Source organism: Numida meleagris, chromosome 2 (genome assembly GCF_002078875.1).
Source record: "Numida meleagris isolate 19003 breed g44 Domestic line chromosome 2, NumMel1.0, whole genome shotgun sequence".
NCBI lineage: Eukaryota > Metazoa > Chordata > Aves > Galliformes > Numididae > Numida > Numida meleagris.
This window is the reverse complement of record NC_034410.1, coordinates 35,748,643-35,762,061: the sequence shown is the minus strand read 5'-3', so window position 1 is coordinate 35,762,061 and position 13,419 is coordinate 35,748,643. Positions and strand designations below refer to the sequence as shown.

General features: G+C 42.0%; 1 protein-coding gene and 1 long non-coding RNA gene across 10 annotated transcripts in view; one reads left to right on the top strand and one right to left on the bottom strand.

Moving 5' to 3' along the window:
- PP2D1 (protein phosphatase 2C like domain containing 1) overlaps positions 631-13,419 on the top strand; it is a 21,558-nt gene continuing 8,769 nt past the window's right edge. Inside the window, exons 1-5 of one of the 9 annotated variants that reach the window (XM_021385446.1) lie at positions 632-1,203; positions 1,635-1,791; positions 4,230-4,355; positions 7,690-8,705; positions 12,002-13,419. In XM_021385446.1, the coding sequence (XP_021241121.1) occupies positions 4,333-4,355; positions 7,690-8,705; positions 12,002-13,236 (2,274 nt within the window). In that variant the 5' untranslated portion in view covers positions 632-1,203; positions 1,635-1,791; positions 4,230-4,332 and the 3' untranslated portion in view covers positions 13,237-13,419. Of the gene's footprint in view, positions 1,792-4,033; positions 4,151-4,229; positions 4,356-7,232; positions 7,301-7,689; positions 8,706-12,001 lie in introns of those variants that run through there. The other 8 variants (XM_021385447.1, XR_002434755.1, XM_021385449.1 and 5 more) reach the window with 8 other exon arrangements.
- On the bottom strand, positions 1,798-4,034 carry LOC110393040. Its single transcript, XR_002434757.1, has 3 exons — positions 3,960-4,034; positions 3,734-3,825; positions 1,798-2,571 (listed from the first exon to the last, which is right to left on the bottom strand). It is a non-coding gene; the product is annotated as an uncharacterized LOC110393040 (long non-coding RNA).

Sequence of the window (13,419 nt, the reverse complement as noted above, 5' to 3'; positions counted from 1 at the left end):
GCGGCGGCCGCAGGCGCCGAGTGCGGGCCCGGCCCCCGGGGCTGAGGAGCCCAGGGAAGGGGCAGCATCGCCGCCTCACCGGCGGGCCCCCGCGCCTCCTTCGCCCCTCGTAGCGCCACGGTTAATTTGACTTCAGCAGCGCTTTTCCACGTCGTGCACTTTGCGGCTGCTTTGCAGCGGGTTTGTAGGTGATTTCCAAGTCAGCCTATACATTGCTGTCAGTTTCTTTTAAACTCAAAGACCCTCTGCTCCGTTCCCTGCGTTGTTCAGGAACGTCTCCTTTTGGTCTGGGACCAAGTGTTGACGGCGGGTCATCGTATGTCTATTACCTTTTAATTGAAAGCAACAATTAAGCAAATAATCCCACACCAGTAACTGCGCTCAGCGCACAGAAGTGCCGAGGAAGTTACGCTCTGTCGCACGTATGTAAAATCGCGGTTGAGCCGTGAGAAACCGCAAATGGCACTTCCACAGCGGGGCACCGCGGCTTAAAAGGTCGGGATTGAGGCTGGGCTCTGGTGTGGGATCCGCAGCTCTTTGATGTGTCAACCTCAGGCTGCAATACCGAGAGGAAGGGGGATCCCAGTGAGAAACGTGCACTTGCAAAAAAAAAGCTCCGGACTTCTGCACCTGCACCGTTCCATCCCCGGCCCCGAGGTAGCCGGCCTCGGGAGGCTGCGACGGAGCCCGGCGCTGGCGCGGTCCTCCCGGCAGCTGTGACAGCGACCCGTAAGATGGCTGCTGCCATCCCCGCTGCGTTAAGACGGACTGTTAAGGTGGAGGAGCCGCTGCCCTCGGAGGCGACGGGAAACGCATCCCTTCGCAGAGTATTAACAGGAATAAAAATAAATAAATTCGCTTCCGTTAAATCTGAGAATTCTTTGTTGTTACTGGAAGCGGTCGAATCGCGTTTTAGAATGACAACCAGCCGCTGTGTGGTAACAACCATTTAAGAACACTTTTCTCAGCCTCTCCGCTCGCGTTCCTTTATGTCGGCGACGTTTCCAGTTTCCTCCCAGGCTCGAAAACGAAAACTGTTACCGCGCAGTTTCACTTTCAGCTTTACACCGCTCTGCGAACGTGACGACCGAACAGATCCTCAGAAACAATAGTTGGCTCCTACCTGCCGGGGGCCATTGTCGGACACGGGCTCCTGGGCTTGACGGGAGCTGCTGGAGCCGTTCCACAGCTAATGATATTTATGTAAGCCACTATCATTTGCACAGCCATATACAAATGAATTACCCGTTTCAATTCTCAACACGCTTTTACTATTTTTGCTCAGCTGAGCAATTCCACTGTTACTTGGTAGGGCCCTTTATGTCTGCAGCTACATAGGAAAGCGTTCACAGGATCATTTCCCAGGTGAACAACCTTCTTCTCACCCTGCTCTCTTCACGGTTCTTAAAAGCCCAATACGTTTTTACTTTCACTGAAATAAAACATTTCACGGTGTGTTTATGAAGGTCTCTTGCAAAACCCGCTGCCACAATGCACACAGTACCATGCTGGTTAGTATAAAAACAACACACAATATACATCCCTACAGTTCCTCCTTGAAGCCTCAAGAGCATGGCTGCTTTACATCACATCTCTGTGTTTTGCTTTTTACCTTCTGCTCTCCGGATAACCAGAGCAGTAAGGCTACCAGAACAGTAAGTCTACCAGACTGCGGCTACGGATACAGTTACTATAGTAACATTTATAAACACCAATGTCACTACAAATGCAGTGTTGCCTGCTATCATGGAGGAGCAGCTTAAAAAGAAAACACTGTTAAAGTGCAGATAGGTAAGTACTCTTTTTTCTTCTTCTTCTTTTTAATTGTGGCATTTATTAAATCGTTTTCATTCTAACTTGTGCTGTTATGTTTTTTAAAACAAAGCAGACCGTTAAAATTTTGTCAGGAATTGCAAAAGGAACAAGGAAAAGATCATTTGCTGACTGGAAACAGAGTATGACTTCAGCTGAGCTGATTTGTGGTAGCTTCAGGAATATAATTTGGCCATGACAAGTTACACTACATTAGGAAGGCAGAAAAAATTGTGCTTTGACATATGACTGAATATATGCCATTCTCAGTTTTGTATATTTGAGTTTTTCTGTTGATTGAATTCACAAGCAAGCATATCTTCATTTTCATTTGTAACACGTGCATAGCTCAGTCTGAGCACAAGATGACTGTAGTGCTTATTTTCCATCATGAAGTATGTAATATGACAATATTAACCTAGAACCACACTCAAAGCATTATCTTAAAAATTCTTGCCACGTCTTTCAGTTTCCACCTTTTGGGGCATTTTGGTGGGTTTGGTCAAGAGAAGCCAAGCCTGGAAGTAGCTCCTAGCAAGCAGCAGTGGCAGCCAGGTGAGCCCAGCTGCCTCCTGCCCAGCTTGCAAGCTCAGGTGGGCAGCCCTTTTACTCTGGGAGGGCTGCTTATCCACTCTACAGGCAGCCAGGAGCCAGGTGACACTCTTTCAGGCTGCTGTTGCCCCGAGGAAGCTCTGCTCACAGCTGGGGCTCTCAGCCCTCATCACATCCAGAGAATGCTACCACTGCCTGGATTCACTGCTGAAATGCAGAAGTGTGCATGTTATTCCAGCAAAGGAGATGGCTGCATTCTTGATGCAACAGAAGAGGAAAATTTAAATGCGGCTTAGGGTGTGCCTGATGCCTTGTTACTTAGTTGTCATCTGGAAATTTTGGGGCCTACCTAGGACATATGAAATGACTCAGCTAATAACAGCCTCATGCAGAGCAATCCGAGGAGCTTCCCTGCCCAGTGCCCAGCTCCACGAGCCCACTGACTCCAGCTCCCAGCCCAGGCAGAGCACTGTGCCCATCCGCCACCTCTCTCCTCCAGCTCTACCACCCATTTTATTCATTAATTCAGTGCAAATGGAGAAAGGGGAACTCTTCCCCTTCCAGTGAATTTCTCAGAGTATAAAATCCAGTTGTGCTCTTTCATTAGCACATTCTTTGTGGGCGAAGCAGCCTCCTCTTGGCCACCAGGCATTCTGGGCTGCTATCAATATTTTATGAGTCACTGGAAGTAGTAACAGTTTTGTTCATTATACTGTCTCTAGCATCTCGTCATCTTCCCATGATGCTTACTTGCAATTTTAATAACATAGGTTACAGAACTTACCAGTAGGCCTTTGTTTGTTAAAGTGAGTATCACACCCCCAATTACTCATTTTTTTTAAGGAAAAAATAGAGAAAAAGAATGGAGAGTACGTCAGTGCAACTCTCATGGCTGTTAGTGTTGCTAAAACTTCTTGCCAGAGCTGAAGCACTTTGCTGTTTTTATTCACTTCTTACCCCAAGTGTACTCTTTAGGGCTGCTGTCAGTTGTGAAGGACCCAAAAAAGGGTGAAGCTGGCAGCTGGACTCTGGCAGCACAGGCTCTTTGCCTGTGCAACACGAAGCACACATGAACTAAGTTCAGAAGCTGCTTGCTGATGTTGCTTACTCATCTGTACAGCCTTACATTGTGTTGTTACAAGGTGCCAAGCTCTATCTTGCTTCATGCAGACACAGGATGTATCATCTATTTTCCCCTTACCTCCTCTTCCTTCTGCCTCCCTATTTTTCGTTTATTCCATCCTCTAGCATCCTTTTCTCTGCTACCCTGCTTCTCTCTCTGAGGCAGAGCACTACAGCTCTCTGGGACCCCTTTCCTGAACCACTCCAGACCAGGAGCAGGCCTGCTGGCAGTGGTGGTATCACTCACCCCAGGTAGGTTGACACAGCACCAGCTGGCAGCAGGGCAGGGAAATCATGAGGCCTCACTCCTCCAAGCTGCACCCTTGGTATCACACTGATCTAAATAGAAAAGCCACAAAGAGAAAAACCCTTTTATTTTTCTAAGATGATCACTACATGAGGCCTCTGGAGGGTAACAAACTGGCACGTCTGCCCCACCACAAATCCAGCTACCACCATCAGGTGCAAGATACCTGTGGTAGAGGAAGTTTATTTAACTCCTACTTCAAAGGCCTGCCTCTTGGTGAAGAGCTCTGCCTCTATCCAGGTGGACAGTGTCACAAAAGACAGTTCTAAGAGAACCTAATCTGGGGAGCAGTCTCAAGCTGACATGATACCAGTGGCGCTGGAATCCTACAGTTCCAGTTTAGGACAGCACTAAGAGGTAAGGAGGCTAATTACCTTAATTTATTCTGTAATTATTTTAACCATTAATCACTTCCTTCTTTCTTGCCTATCATCAGGGCGGCCAGTGCTGGGAGTGCTCCGAAGCCCCAGCACAGCACGTGACTCACTGGGTTCATCTCCATCACTTCCCACCTTTCACAACAGGACTCCCTTGGAGCTATGCTGTTGCTTCTGGAGACACAGTAAGTTGGGTGCTATGCTGACCTAGCTGACTCACCTGGGAGAAGATGCATGGTTCATTCTGCAGATGGTTTCGGAGGCCCAGACCTCCTAGAAGTGGAGGAAGGTGTAGGACACAGCTGCTTTGTCTTTTCAGATGAAGGGTTTTTAAGAGGTTGTATATGCATTCAGTAAAGCCGTGTGTTTTCATGCTAGATACTAGCTTGTGGCTGCTTTGGCTAAAGGAAACCACATGAAAAAGAGACCAAGTAAATGTGTGGTCTGCCAGCAAGGCAACACCTGCTAGGATAGGGTGTGGTCTGCACAGCACCATGAGGCTGTGCCTCAGCCAAAACCACAGCTGCAGCAGTTGCTCACACCGGCTCCCGGGTGGGGACCTCACATCACACAGTCCCAGTGATGCCAAGAGTCCCTGTCACAGTTTCAGTATGCAGGTATGATGAATTCACCTGTTCAGGGAGGACTGGCAGCAGGGCAGCCTGTTTATACATATTAGCTAGTAATATCTTGATGACAAACTCAGTGAGACAGTGACCTCCATGCAACTCTTCTTTGCCTCCTCCTGTCACCCTCAGGCAGGCAGGCACTTTCCTGGCACAACTCTCAGCATCCATGAGTTTTCTAAGGCCGCTGATATGTAGCTAGTAGTAACAGTAATACAAAGTTCATGAAGGAAGGAATTCTCAGCTAGATCCTGTGTAAGTTAATTGCTGACTGTGACAAAGAGGTCACAGTCAAAGACAGGAAGAAGCATGCTCTGGGTGGAGACATGAAATGACATGTCAGAAGGAGATGAGGGCATCTGGGACTCCTCTGGACACAAATCAGATCCTGGATCATTAAATCTCCATGAGTGACATCTTCACTACTTAAAAAAAAAAAAACAACACTGCAGAGCGAAACTGGAGAAAAAAATAATGTCTCCTTGCTATATGAACAGCAAGCAGCTAGAAGTGCCAGAGCTACAGGGTGCTGCCAGGAACAGGAGGTTTACTGAGATGATGGTGCTCTCTGTCACACAAGCCCCTGGCTGCAGCTGTGCGCTCTGCCTGCTTGGCTGTCTCCTGCATACAGCAGCGGATAGGCAGACAAAGCAGCAGGGCAGCTTACCTTTGTAGGAGCAAGACTGAGAACTGACCAAGAGGCTCTTTGCAGGAACACACACAGTAAATAAAATATTTGCCCTTGAAAACAAGTAATCTCAAAAATTGTTTCCCTGACCATTCCTCTTTTTTTTTTCTTCTCTTCCGCACTTCTATTTTTAGCTTAGAACATTAAACACTGCCAGGTTTGGGCCCCTTAAATAGGCACAGGGAAATTGCAGTGAGCTGGAAAGCTGTGTTTTCTCTTTCCTTCTCTGAAGCTACAAGAGCTTTGGCTTCCTATGTTGTAACGGCAACATCTCACTGTTATCCTTTAAACTTATAGCAAGATATTTGCAAGTCTGCATCTGTTCCTGATGAGGGAGAAGCGAGAAGAAAATATAAACTAGACCTTTTCTTTCACAGAAGATCAAAATGAATTTCCCCCCCCCCTTTTTTTTTGTTACTAGGTTTACAGACTGTAAAATGTATATAGCATGCACATACAATATACGCTTACTGTATAAAAATCTAACAAGGTGGCTGACCTTGTAGTAACTATGAGCAAAATGACTGCAACTGAAGAGCTGCAGCATATCTTGTTATTCTACATGAATTATTATACATATTATTCTGATTATTTCATACTGCAATAAACTAGGACTGTTCTGGTTCTCTGAAATAGCAATTTGTTAGCACTTACACCCACTTATAGGGATATAAACAGTGTGAGTGTTAAGAATTAAGTTTCCTGAAGCCAAACTAACGTTTTGTTGAAAATTTTCAACTTCTTGTCTGTAATCCTACAAGCTTTTATAAATGAACTCGTTTTACATGTGGTATATTTAAAAGGCTGACAGAAAGCAGCTTACCATATACTTATACTTTCTGTATATATTAGCCCTAACCTTTCTTGGACAGGAATGCATCATTACCAGGACAGCAGTGACAAGGCTTGTGCAATTTCCCAGGCTCAAATTCAGACTATGCAGAATAAAGAAAGAGAGATCTGTGCAAGACTGCCTTCTGCTGGCATTTTCCATGTGTACCTCCCTGTTTTGCCCACTGAAATGGTGCAAGCATTTCTGGAGTACCCTGATACTCACCTCCAGTGAGAGATGGACTTACCATAAACTGGTCCTACAGTAGACTGAGAGCTGTAGCCACATGCAAGCTCACATCTGTAAGGACAACATATACAATCATGTGAAATGGATTTAAGTAGCTCTGCTAATACCTTAGCATGTATCACTCCCTACAGAATAAACTTTCCTTTTTAAAATTTTATAATTGATATGCCTCAGCTGCTGATAGGCGCTTGATTCTTTAAGATTCTCACAACTCAGAGGCGATGAACAAAAGGAGCGAGAAAGAAAGCGTCCTTCCCAGCTAAAGTCCTGGAAGAGGTAACAGTTGCCAAATAACTACTTTAAAGTGTGGCTGTAACAAGTTTAGAGAGGAAGCTCTGAAAAATGAACAAGGTTGAAACAGGATGAAGTTGCCAAACTTCAATGAGGCTGAAGGAGAGGGTACGCACCATGGGAAGCTGACAATATGCTATAGACAGTATGTTTCCCAGAGATCTAAAAGCTCAAACACTGCTTGGTAATATTTTGCTCCTCCCTACACTTTCTTAATTCAGAAATTGACACTTTCAAAGTGCATTCTACATTAAAAGAACATTAACATTGTTGAGTCTAGCTCTTGTAAGCAGAAATTCCCAATAGAATATAATCCACATAAATGTAATGTATCTTGTGTGTCTATATACAATCTTATAAAATTATTTTTTTCCAGTTACTCCTAAAGTGTGAGATTTCATTAAAGAGAGATACCAATGCTACTGGTCCACACAAAACTGGCAGGTATTTTTTCATCTTTATCTCTTACTTTTTAATATGTACCTATTCCAGTACCATGTCCAGAAAGCGATGACTAGGTACAGAAAACCTGATGAGAAACCACTTCATACCTGCAGCATTAACAGCATGAAGGCACAGAGCTATGCATCAAGTCACAGTGAGGAGACAGAAAACTGACTGAGACCTTAGCAGGTGTAAGATAACACAAACTGCATAATGCACTTCCTATTTCCAAGTTCTTCACTTCTTGAATTAGCTGTGTTACTAAGTTTTAGCAGTTTTTTCACTTCTTACATCATTTCATATATAAACATGGGTCACATATTACACAGCGATGTAGTATTTATCTAATACTAAAGTGAAAATTCATAGCACATTAAACTCCATTATAGAATGGCATGGGAGGAAAAATCACAGGACAAAGCAAGACAACCCAATGATGAGCTCTGCAGAGATGAGGAAGATCATCTGGAGAAGATCATAATGGCACCTGAGAATGTATATACCATGGGCATTTCAATTCTCTGCTCAGTGTGTCAACAAGCAATATATCCACACCATTTTTTTAATCATAAAAAAACCCACAGAGCCCTAACTTTGTTGGGCTACGATAGCTCACAAACAAGGGTGGATAACGAAACACTTTTAGCTCAGAGACAGAAGCTAATTTCAAAAGTGACCAAGTTCCCTACGGGTTCTGGAAAACATCAGCAGAAGATCAATTATTCATTTGAATTTCTTATGTACGATCATACTTCTACATCATATTGTGATCTTCACAATGCAGAAAGTCTTAGCACTCTCAAAAAAGTAAGAAATTCTTCAATAAAAGCATTATCAATTTGTCAAGATAGAAATTCCATGTGGCAGATAGACATGGAAGACAGATTTTTTGTAGTGGACAACTACGGAAGTAGGTCAGATACATGTTTTCTGGGGCTAATTGATGGGCACCATGGCATGACAGCCGCAGAAACAGTTGCAGCAGAGCTTCCACTTTTATTTCTTGACCAGCTTGCTCAAACAGATTCCTCCTACAGAATGACCAAGGAGGAGCAGCAAATTCTAGATTCTTTTGCCACAGTATTCATGGAAGACTACAGGGAAAAAGAGAGGACTTTCTCTGATAGGCAGGAGAACAAGACCAGTAAGATAAATACTCAAGAATGGATTCACAAAGCATATGCCAAGTCCTTCTGGAGAATGGACAGACTTTTACAGCTAGGAAGGAATGAGGTTTCCAGAGTTCGATGGAGTGGCTGTTCAGCTGTAACCTGCTTGATGGAAAGACTCCCCAGTGAAAATACAGATGGCACCGAAGAAAGAAAACACTTTGAAAACAGCATGCAAAGTTCATTAACTAGGACAACTGAGGATGTCGCTGGGCTCCTGCACATTGCTAACATAGGTATGTACATTTCACACTGGATTTTTTTTCTCTCTGCCCACTAAGAAAAAAAAAGTTAATTTAGATATTTGCTGGCAGCAAATACTTGGAGATAGAAAGCTTCAATTGCTTTAACTTGACAATGTGATGGAAACACAGTAAACATCCCCGTAATTGACAACAGCATTAGGCAATAAATATCAGGCTTATTGAATGAGAACCCTCAATATGGTATTTGAGTTAAGGCAGTAAGTTTACTAAAATGAGACACACAGCTGGAAAGCATTCTGTTAATATGCAAGTGACCTGTGTAAAAGTAGTAACTATTTATTTAAAATCAAGAGGAAGCTTAAGGTGCCATCATTTTAGGACAGCCAGTAATAAACATTCTAGATCTCATAAATCCCGAGTGTTGAAACGTGTTTAAAGATATTTTCTTCTCTTAGTCATTTGTTTCATTGAGATTTAAGTGCCACTATATATCACTACTGGAAAATGTGATCTGTAGGGATTATCTGAACTATCAACTTCAGAAACAGAAATTGGTGATTTACTGTTGTCAAATCTGTTCAGTACTGCTTCCTTATTGGAGGTCACCTTTCCATAGTGTAGAAAATTATGGATTAATTACAATGAGAAACATTGTTACGTTCCAAATGGCTCTTCTCCCAGCCTTGCTGAAGGCAGCATGCTAAAGCTCATGCAGTCCTTCACAACTCTAGTCATTACGTCTGCTCACTTGGAGACTCTCGTCATTGCTCAAGTTCTTGTATATGTAAGATGCTTTCCCACAGAGAAATACACTAGAAAATTTTTTTTTTTTTCAAAAAAGCTGCTGGATGAATGGTTTCAAATGAAATGCTGTCTGCAACCCCAAGTGTATTTCAGTCTCTGCTTGATTTAAATCCCCAGCACTGTAATACTTTCATCTCATTCTAAAGGAGCATTATCAAGAAGTATGCTAACACTAATTTTCTATCAACAGAAGTACTCTCTCCTCCTCAGATGAGTATTTTCACAAAGCTTCCATGACTTCTTCATATTTCTTCCTGTGAAATTTGATTGCAATTAATTAAGTGGATCAGAAATAAGTAGGACAGGGATAATCTTTTAAGATACTTCATTTCTTTTGGAGGCAAAAATTTTATATTCCATATTTGTATCCAACTCATCCAAGATTAAAAAATGATTATGGTAATAATATGCAATTCCTTGCACATATGAGGATCCTATAAACCAACTTGAACATGCAATGACACTGAAAGAAGTTACTATGCTCTACCCACCTTTCCTCACTATTCTCCCAACACTTGTTGCTATATCCATGCTTTGTCTTAACAAGCATTTTTCCAGCCACCAGAACTTAACTATTACTCTTATCAAAACTGGTAGTTTAGCACCAGATCATGTTATTCTTGCAAGAGATACAGTCACACATTTAATGGTATACAGAAGCAACACACATAAAGGTCTGTGTTTTCAGATTTAACAACTGCAATTTTTTTCACTATACTGGGGAAGAAAATCCCTTTTATCACAATGAGCTTGAGGCATAGAATGAAGGTAAGAAAATATAGTAGAGAATTCACCCAACTTATATTTTCTGGTTCTAATTACCTGCCTGCAACCTTTCCTCTCAGATGAAGTTTTATGCTGGCTTCAACTAAAGATACTGTAAGCTCAAGCTGTAAGTCAAGTTGATCAGAGATACTTCAAGCCTTTTGTGATTGAAGTCCTTGCATTTGAACAAATAACATACATTTATTCTGTATATCATCTAAATATACATTTAAACTAATACATTAATTTCCCCCAACAAAGAAAAGTGATTTTCACAAAAATTTTTCCCCCATGATTGTGTTCTTACACAAGCATGTGCTCCTTCAGCACCAGATAAGCAGCTGAAGAGGATGGTCATGCAGGCAGAGCAGAAGACAGCTTGCCATATTTTGTCTCACAGTAATAGGTCATCCGGTTCTTGTTGACTCTTCTGCCCTGTCTCTCGATTGCAGACAAACCCGCACCCAAGAGCAATCCAGACTTTACTCTCTAGAAGAGAACTTTTTCACATTTCTACAGTATGCTCTTGGTTAGGCTTTCAACTGAGGGTCCTACTCTGAGGGATCAAGCGAGTTTTAGACAACCAGCTAGTTCTCCACCGAAATCAGACTACAGAGGAGGGAGCAAGAACACATTCACAATGCAAATAACTTAAGGCATTTACATTCTATAAACAATAAAAGACGTATTCTTCAGTTTGAAATTATGAACCACATAGAGAACTCTACCTTCACAGGATACTACACCTGGAGCTATCCCCTACACTAGACAATGCCAATACACTTGCCAAGAAATACAACTGTATAAGCACTGCCTATAAACAGTTTTCATACCGCCCTCTACGCAGAAAATGCAAAATGTAAAAGAACACACTGTGGCCAGCTTAGCATCTGGAAAGCTACAATCCCACTCAATTTGTCTTTAGCGCATCACTTTTGCCTTTATGCCAAAAGATCAAAGACTCTCCTCAACACAAAAACTGCCTCCACTCAGTGTAGCCACAGGGGATCTCAAACACTGCACACCTTGTTTCAGAGATGCTTTCCTTTATACCCTGTATTCAAGCCTGACAAGGCTGATCACTTGGAGTGTTGTGATTTTTAATACTTTTTCACTCTCACCCTCTGGATTTCAATAGGATTGAGTGAAAGAAAGTACTTATTTCTACTAAAGGAAATATATTATTCTAATATGACTGCAAAAAATCCTGCTCCCTTGAGTTCCTTACCCGAAGAATAGACTTAAGGCATCATGAACTGTAAATCCTAAATAATGTCCAAATTATTTTTCAGGTACTAGATATTTTATATTCCAAAAGTCTGAACTTGCTTTCTGATGGGTTAATTTAGCCACAATGTTTTGAGAGCACGCTCTCTCCTAGAAAAATACGTGAGAAGTGGAGTACTTGACATCATCCTTACATATTCAATTAAAAACTTCAACTGCAACATTTCTATCAGACTGCATGTTAGGCCGATTTGAAACATCACAGATTCCTCATAAAAGTTTAGCTGCAGTCAGAAAAACAAGATTCTAGAACAGTCTTCCAAATAGTGGGAGGGGAAAAAAAATCCACAAAATCTTGCTGTAAAACAGAACTGGATTAATTTATAGTCACATTGCTGCCTACAATAGTAAAAATTGAACTATGATTTTTTTCTCCCCCAGTCTTTAGCAAAATGTTAGTCACTAATTTTACAGCAATGTAAGAAAAAAAATCAGTGGGCTATAGTTCAAAATATTTATTTTACTTTTAGGTAACACACACGCAGTTTTATGTAAAAACGGCAAGAGTTATCGCCTCTCAGAAGAGCACAGCACTTCTAATGTAAGGGAGAAAAAACGCATACTTCAGAATGGCGGAAACATCAGCACTAGTGAACCAGATGGATTAGTAGAGGGTCACCTTAGAACTACAAGAGGTCTTGGATATCATGGAGACCCCTTACTAAAAAGATCCGTTATACCTGTACCTCATAGCATCTCTGTCCCAATTGATGATTCTTGTCAATTTCTTATTTTAGCTTCCAATGGGCTTTGGGAGGTTCTGGATTACAATGAAGTATGTGCATTAACGCTAACAACATTCACTCATTACCTGAGAACGTATGAATGTATTCAACAACATGGGGCTTCTCTATATAACTGTCAGTATTTGATGGCCCTCTCTGAAGAAGAGTTAAATAATTCAAAGGCTACTAATGATCAGCAACTTGGAATTGAAGTACTGGACTCCAGTATGGAGATTTTTCCCACTGACTCAAAAGGCAACCTTACACGTGGAAAACCAAAATGTCCTAGGATGAGCTATTTGCAAAGCAAAGATAGAGTTGTTCCTAAGGAAACTGATGAGCATGAAAATCAAGCTGATCCGGAACCGACACTTTTCAGTAACGATGAGATAGGTCCAGGGAAAAGAGGGATAAAACAGTCCGATTCTAGCGCACAAGTCAGCTCTGAAGAACTGAAACAGTCAGAGGACAGAAAAGGTTATCTATGTAACAGTCTTCAGCCACATTCACAAACTGCAGTGCCAGAAGAAACTGACATTACCCACGCAACTAGTCCAAGTTACATCCATAAACAGCTGCCAAATACACTGACAAAAGGGTCTGAAGACATGAAACAGCCTCAAAAACGTACACAAGCATACCTATCTATTTATGACTCAGATCCACAACTGGCTGAAAAAATGGATTCCAAGATATCATGTCACAAGCCTGTAAATTATACTGGCCAGCAACTGCTGAAAACTACATTGCCAGTGGATTGTAAGCCACCTACACATTTTGAAGAGGACACAAAAGCATACCTGTCCAGCTGTGAATCACAAATTGCAGTAAAAGGTGTGGTCACTTCCGAGGCACTCTATGACAATGCAGCAAGCTACATCAGTGAACAACTGGTAAAGGCTGCATTAGCTGCAGGTTCAAGAGATAACATTACTATTTTGATTGTACTTCTAAATGGATGTGATAAGTTACCCAACTAACTCAACATTTAAAAGGTATCATACGACAAATGGAGTTTCACAGAACACAAAGCACAAGCATGTATTTAACTGTGTCATGAGGTTAGTTGCAATCATCTTAAATGCTGACCCATACAGCAAATCAGACATCTTCTCTTGAACTGTACAAATGAAATAAAAGCTTCTGAAACTCAGAATAAGAAA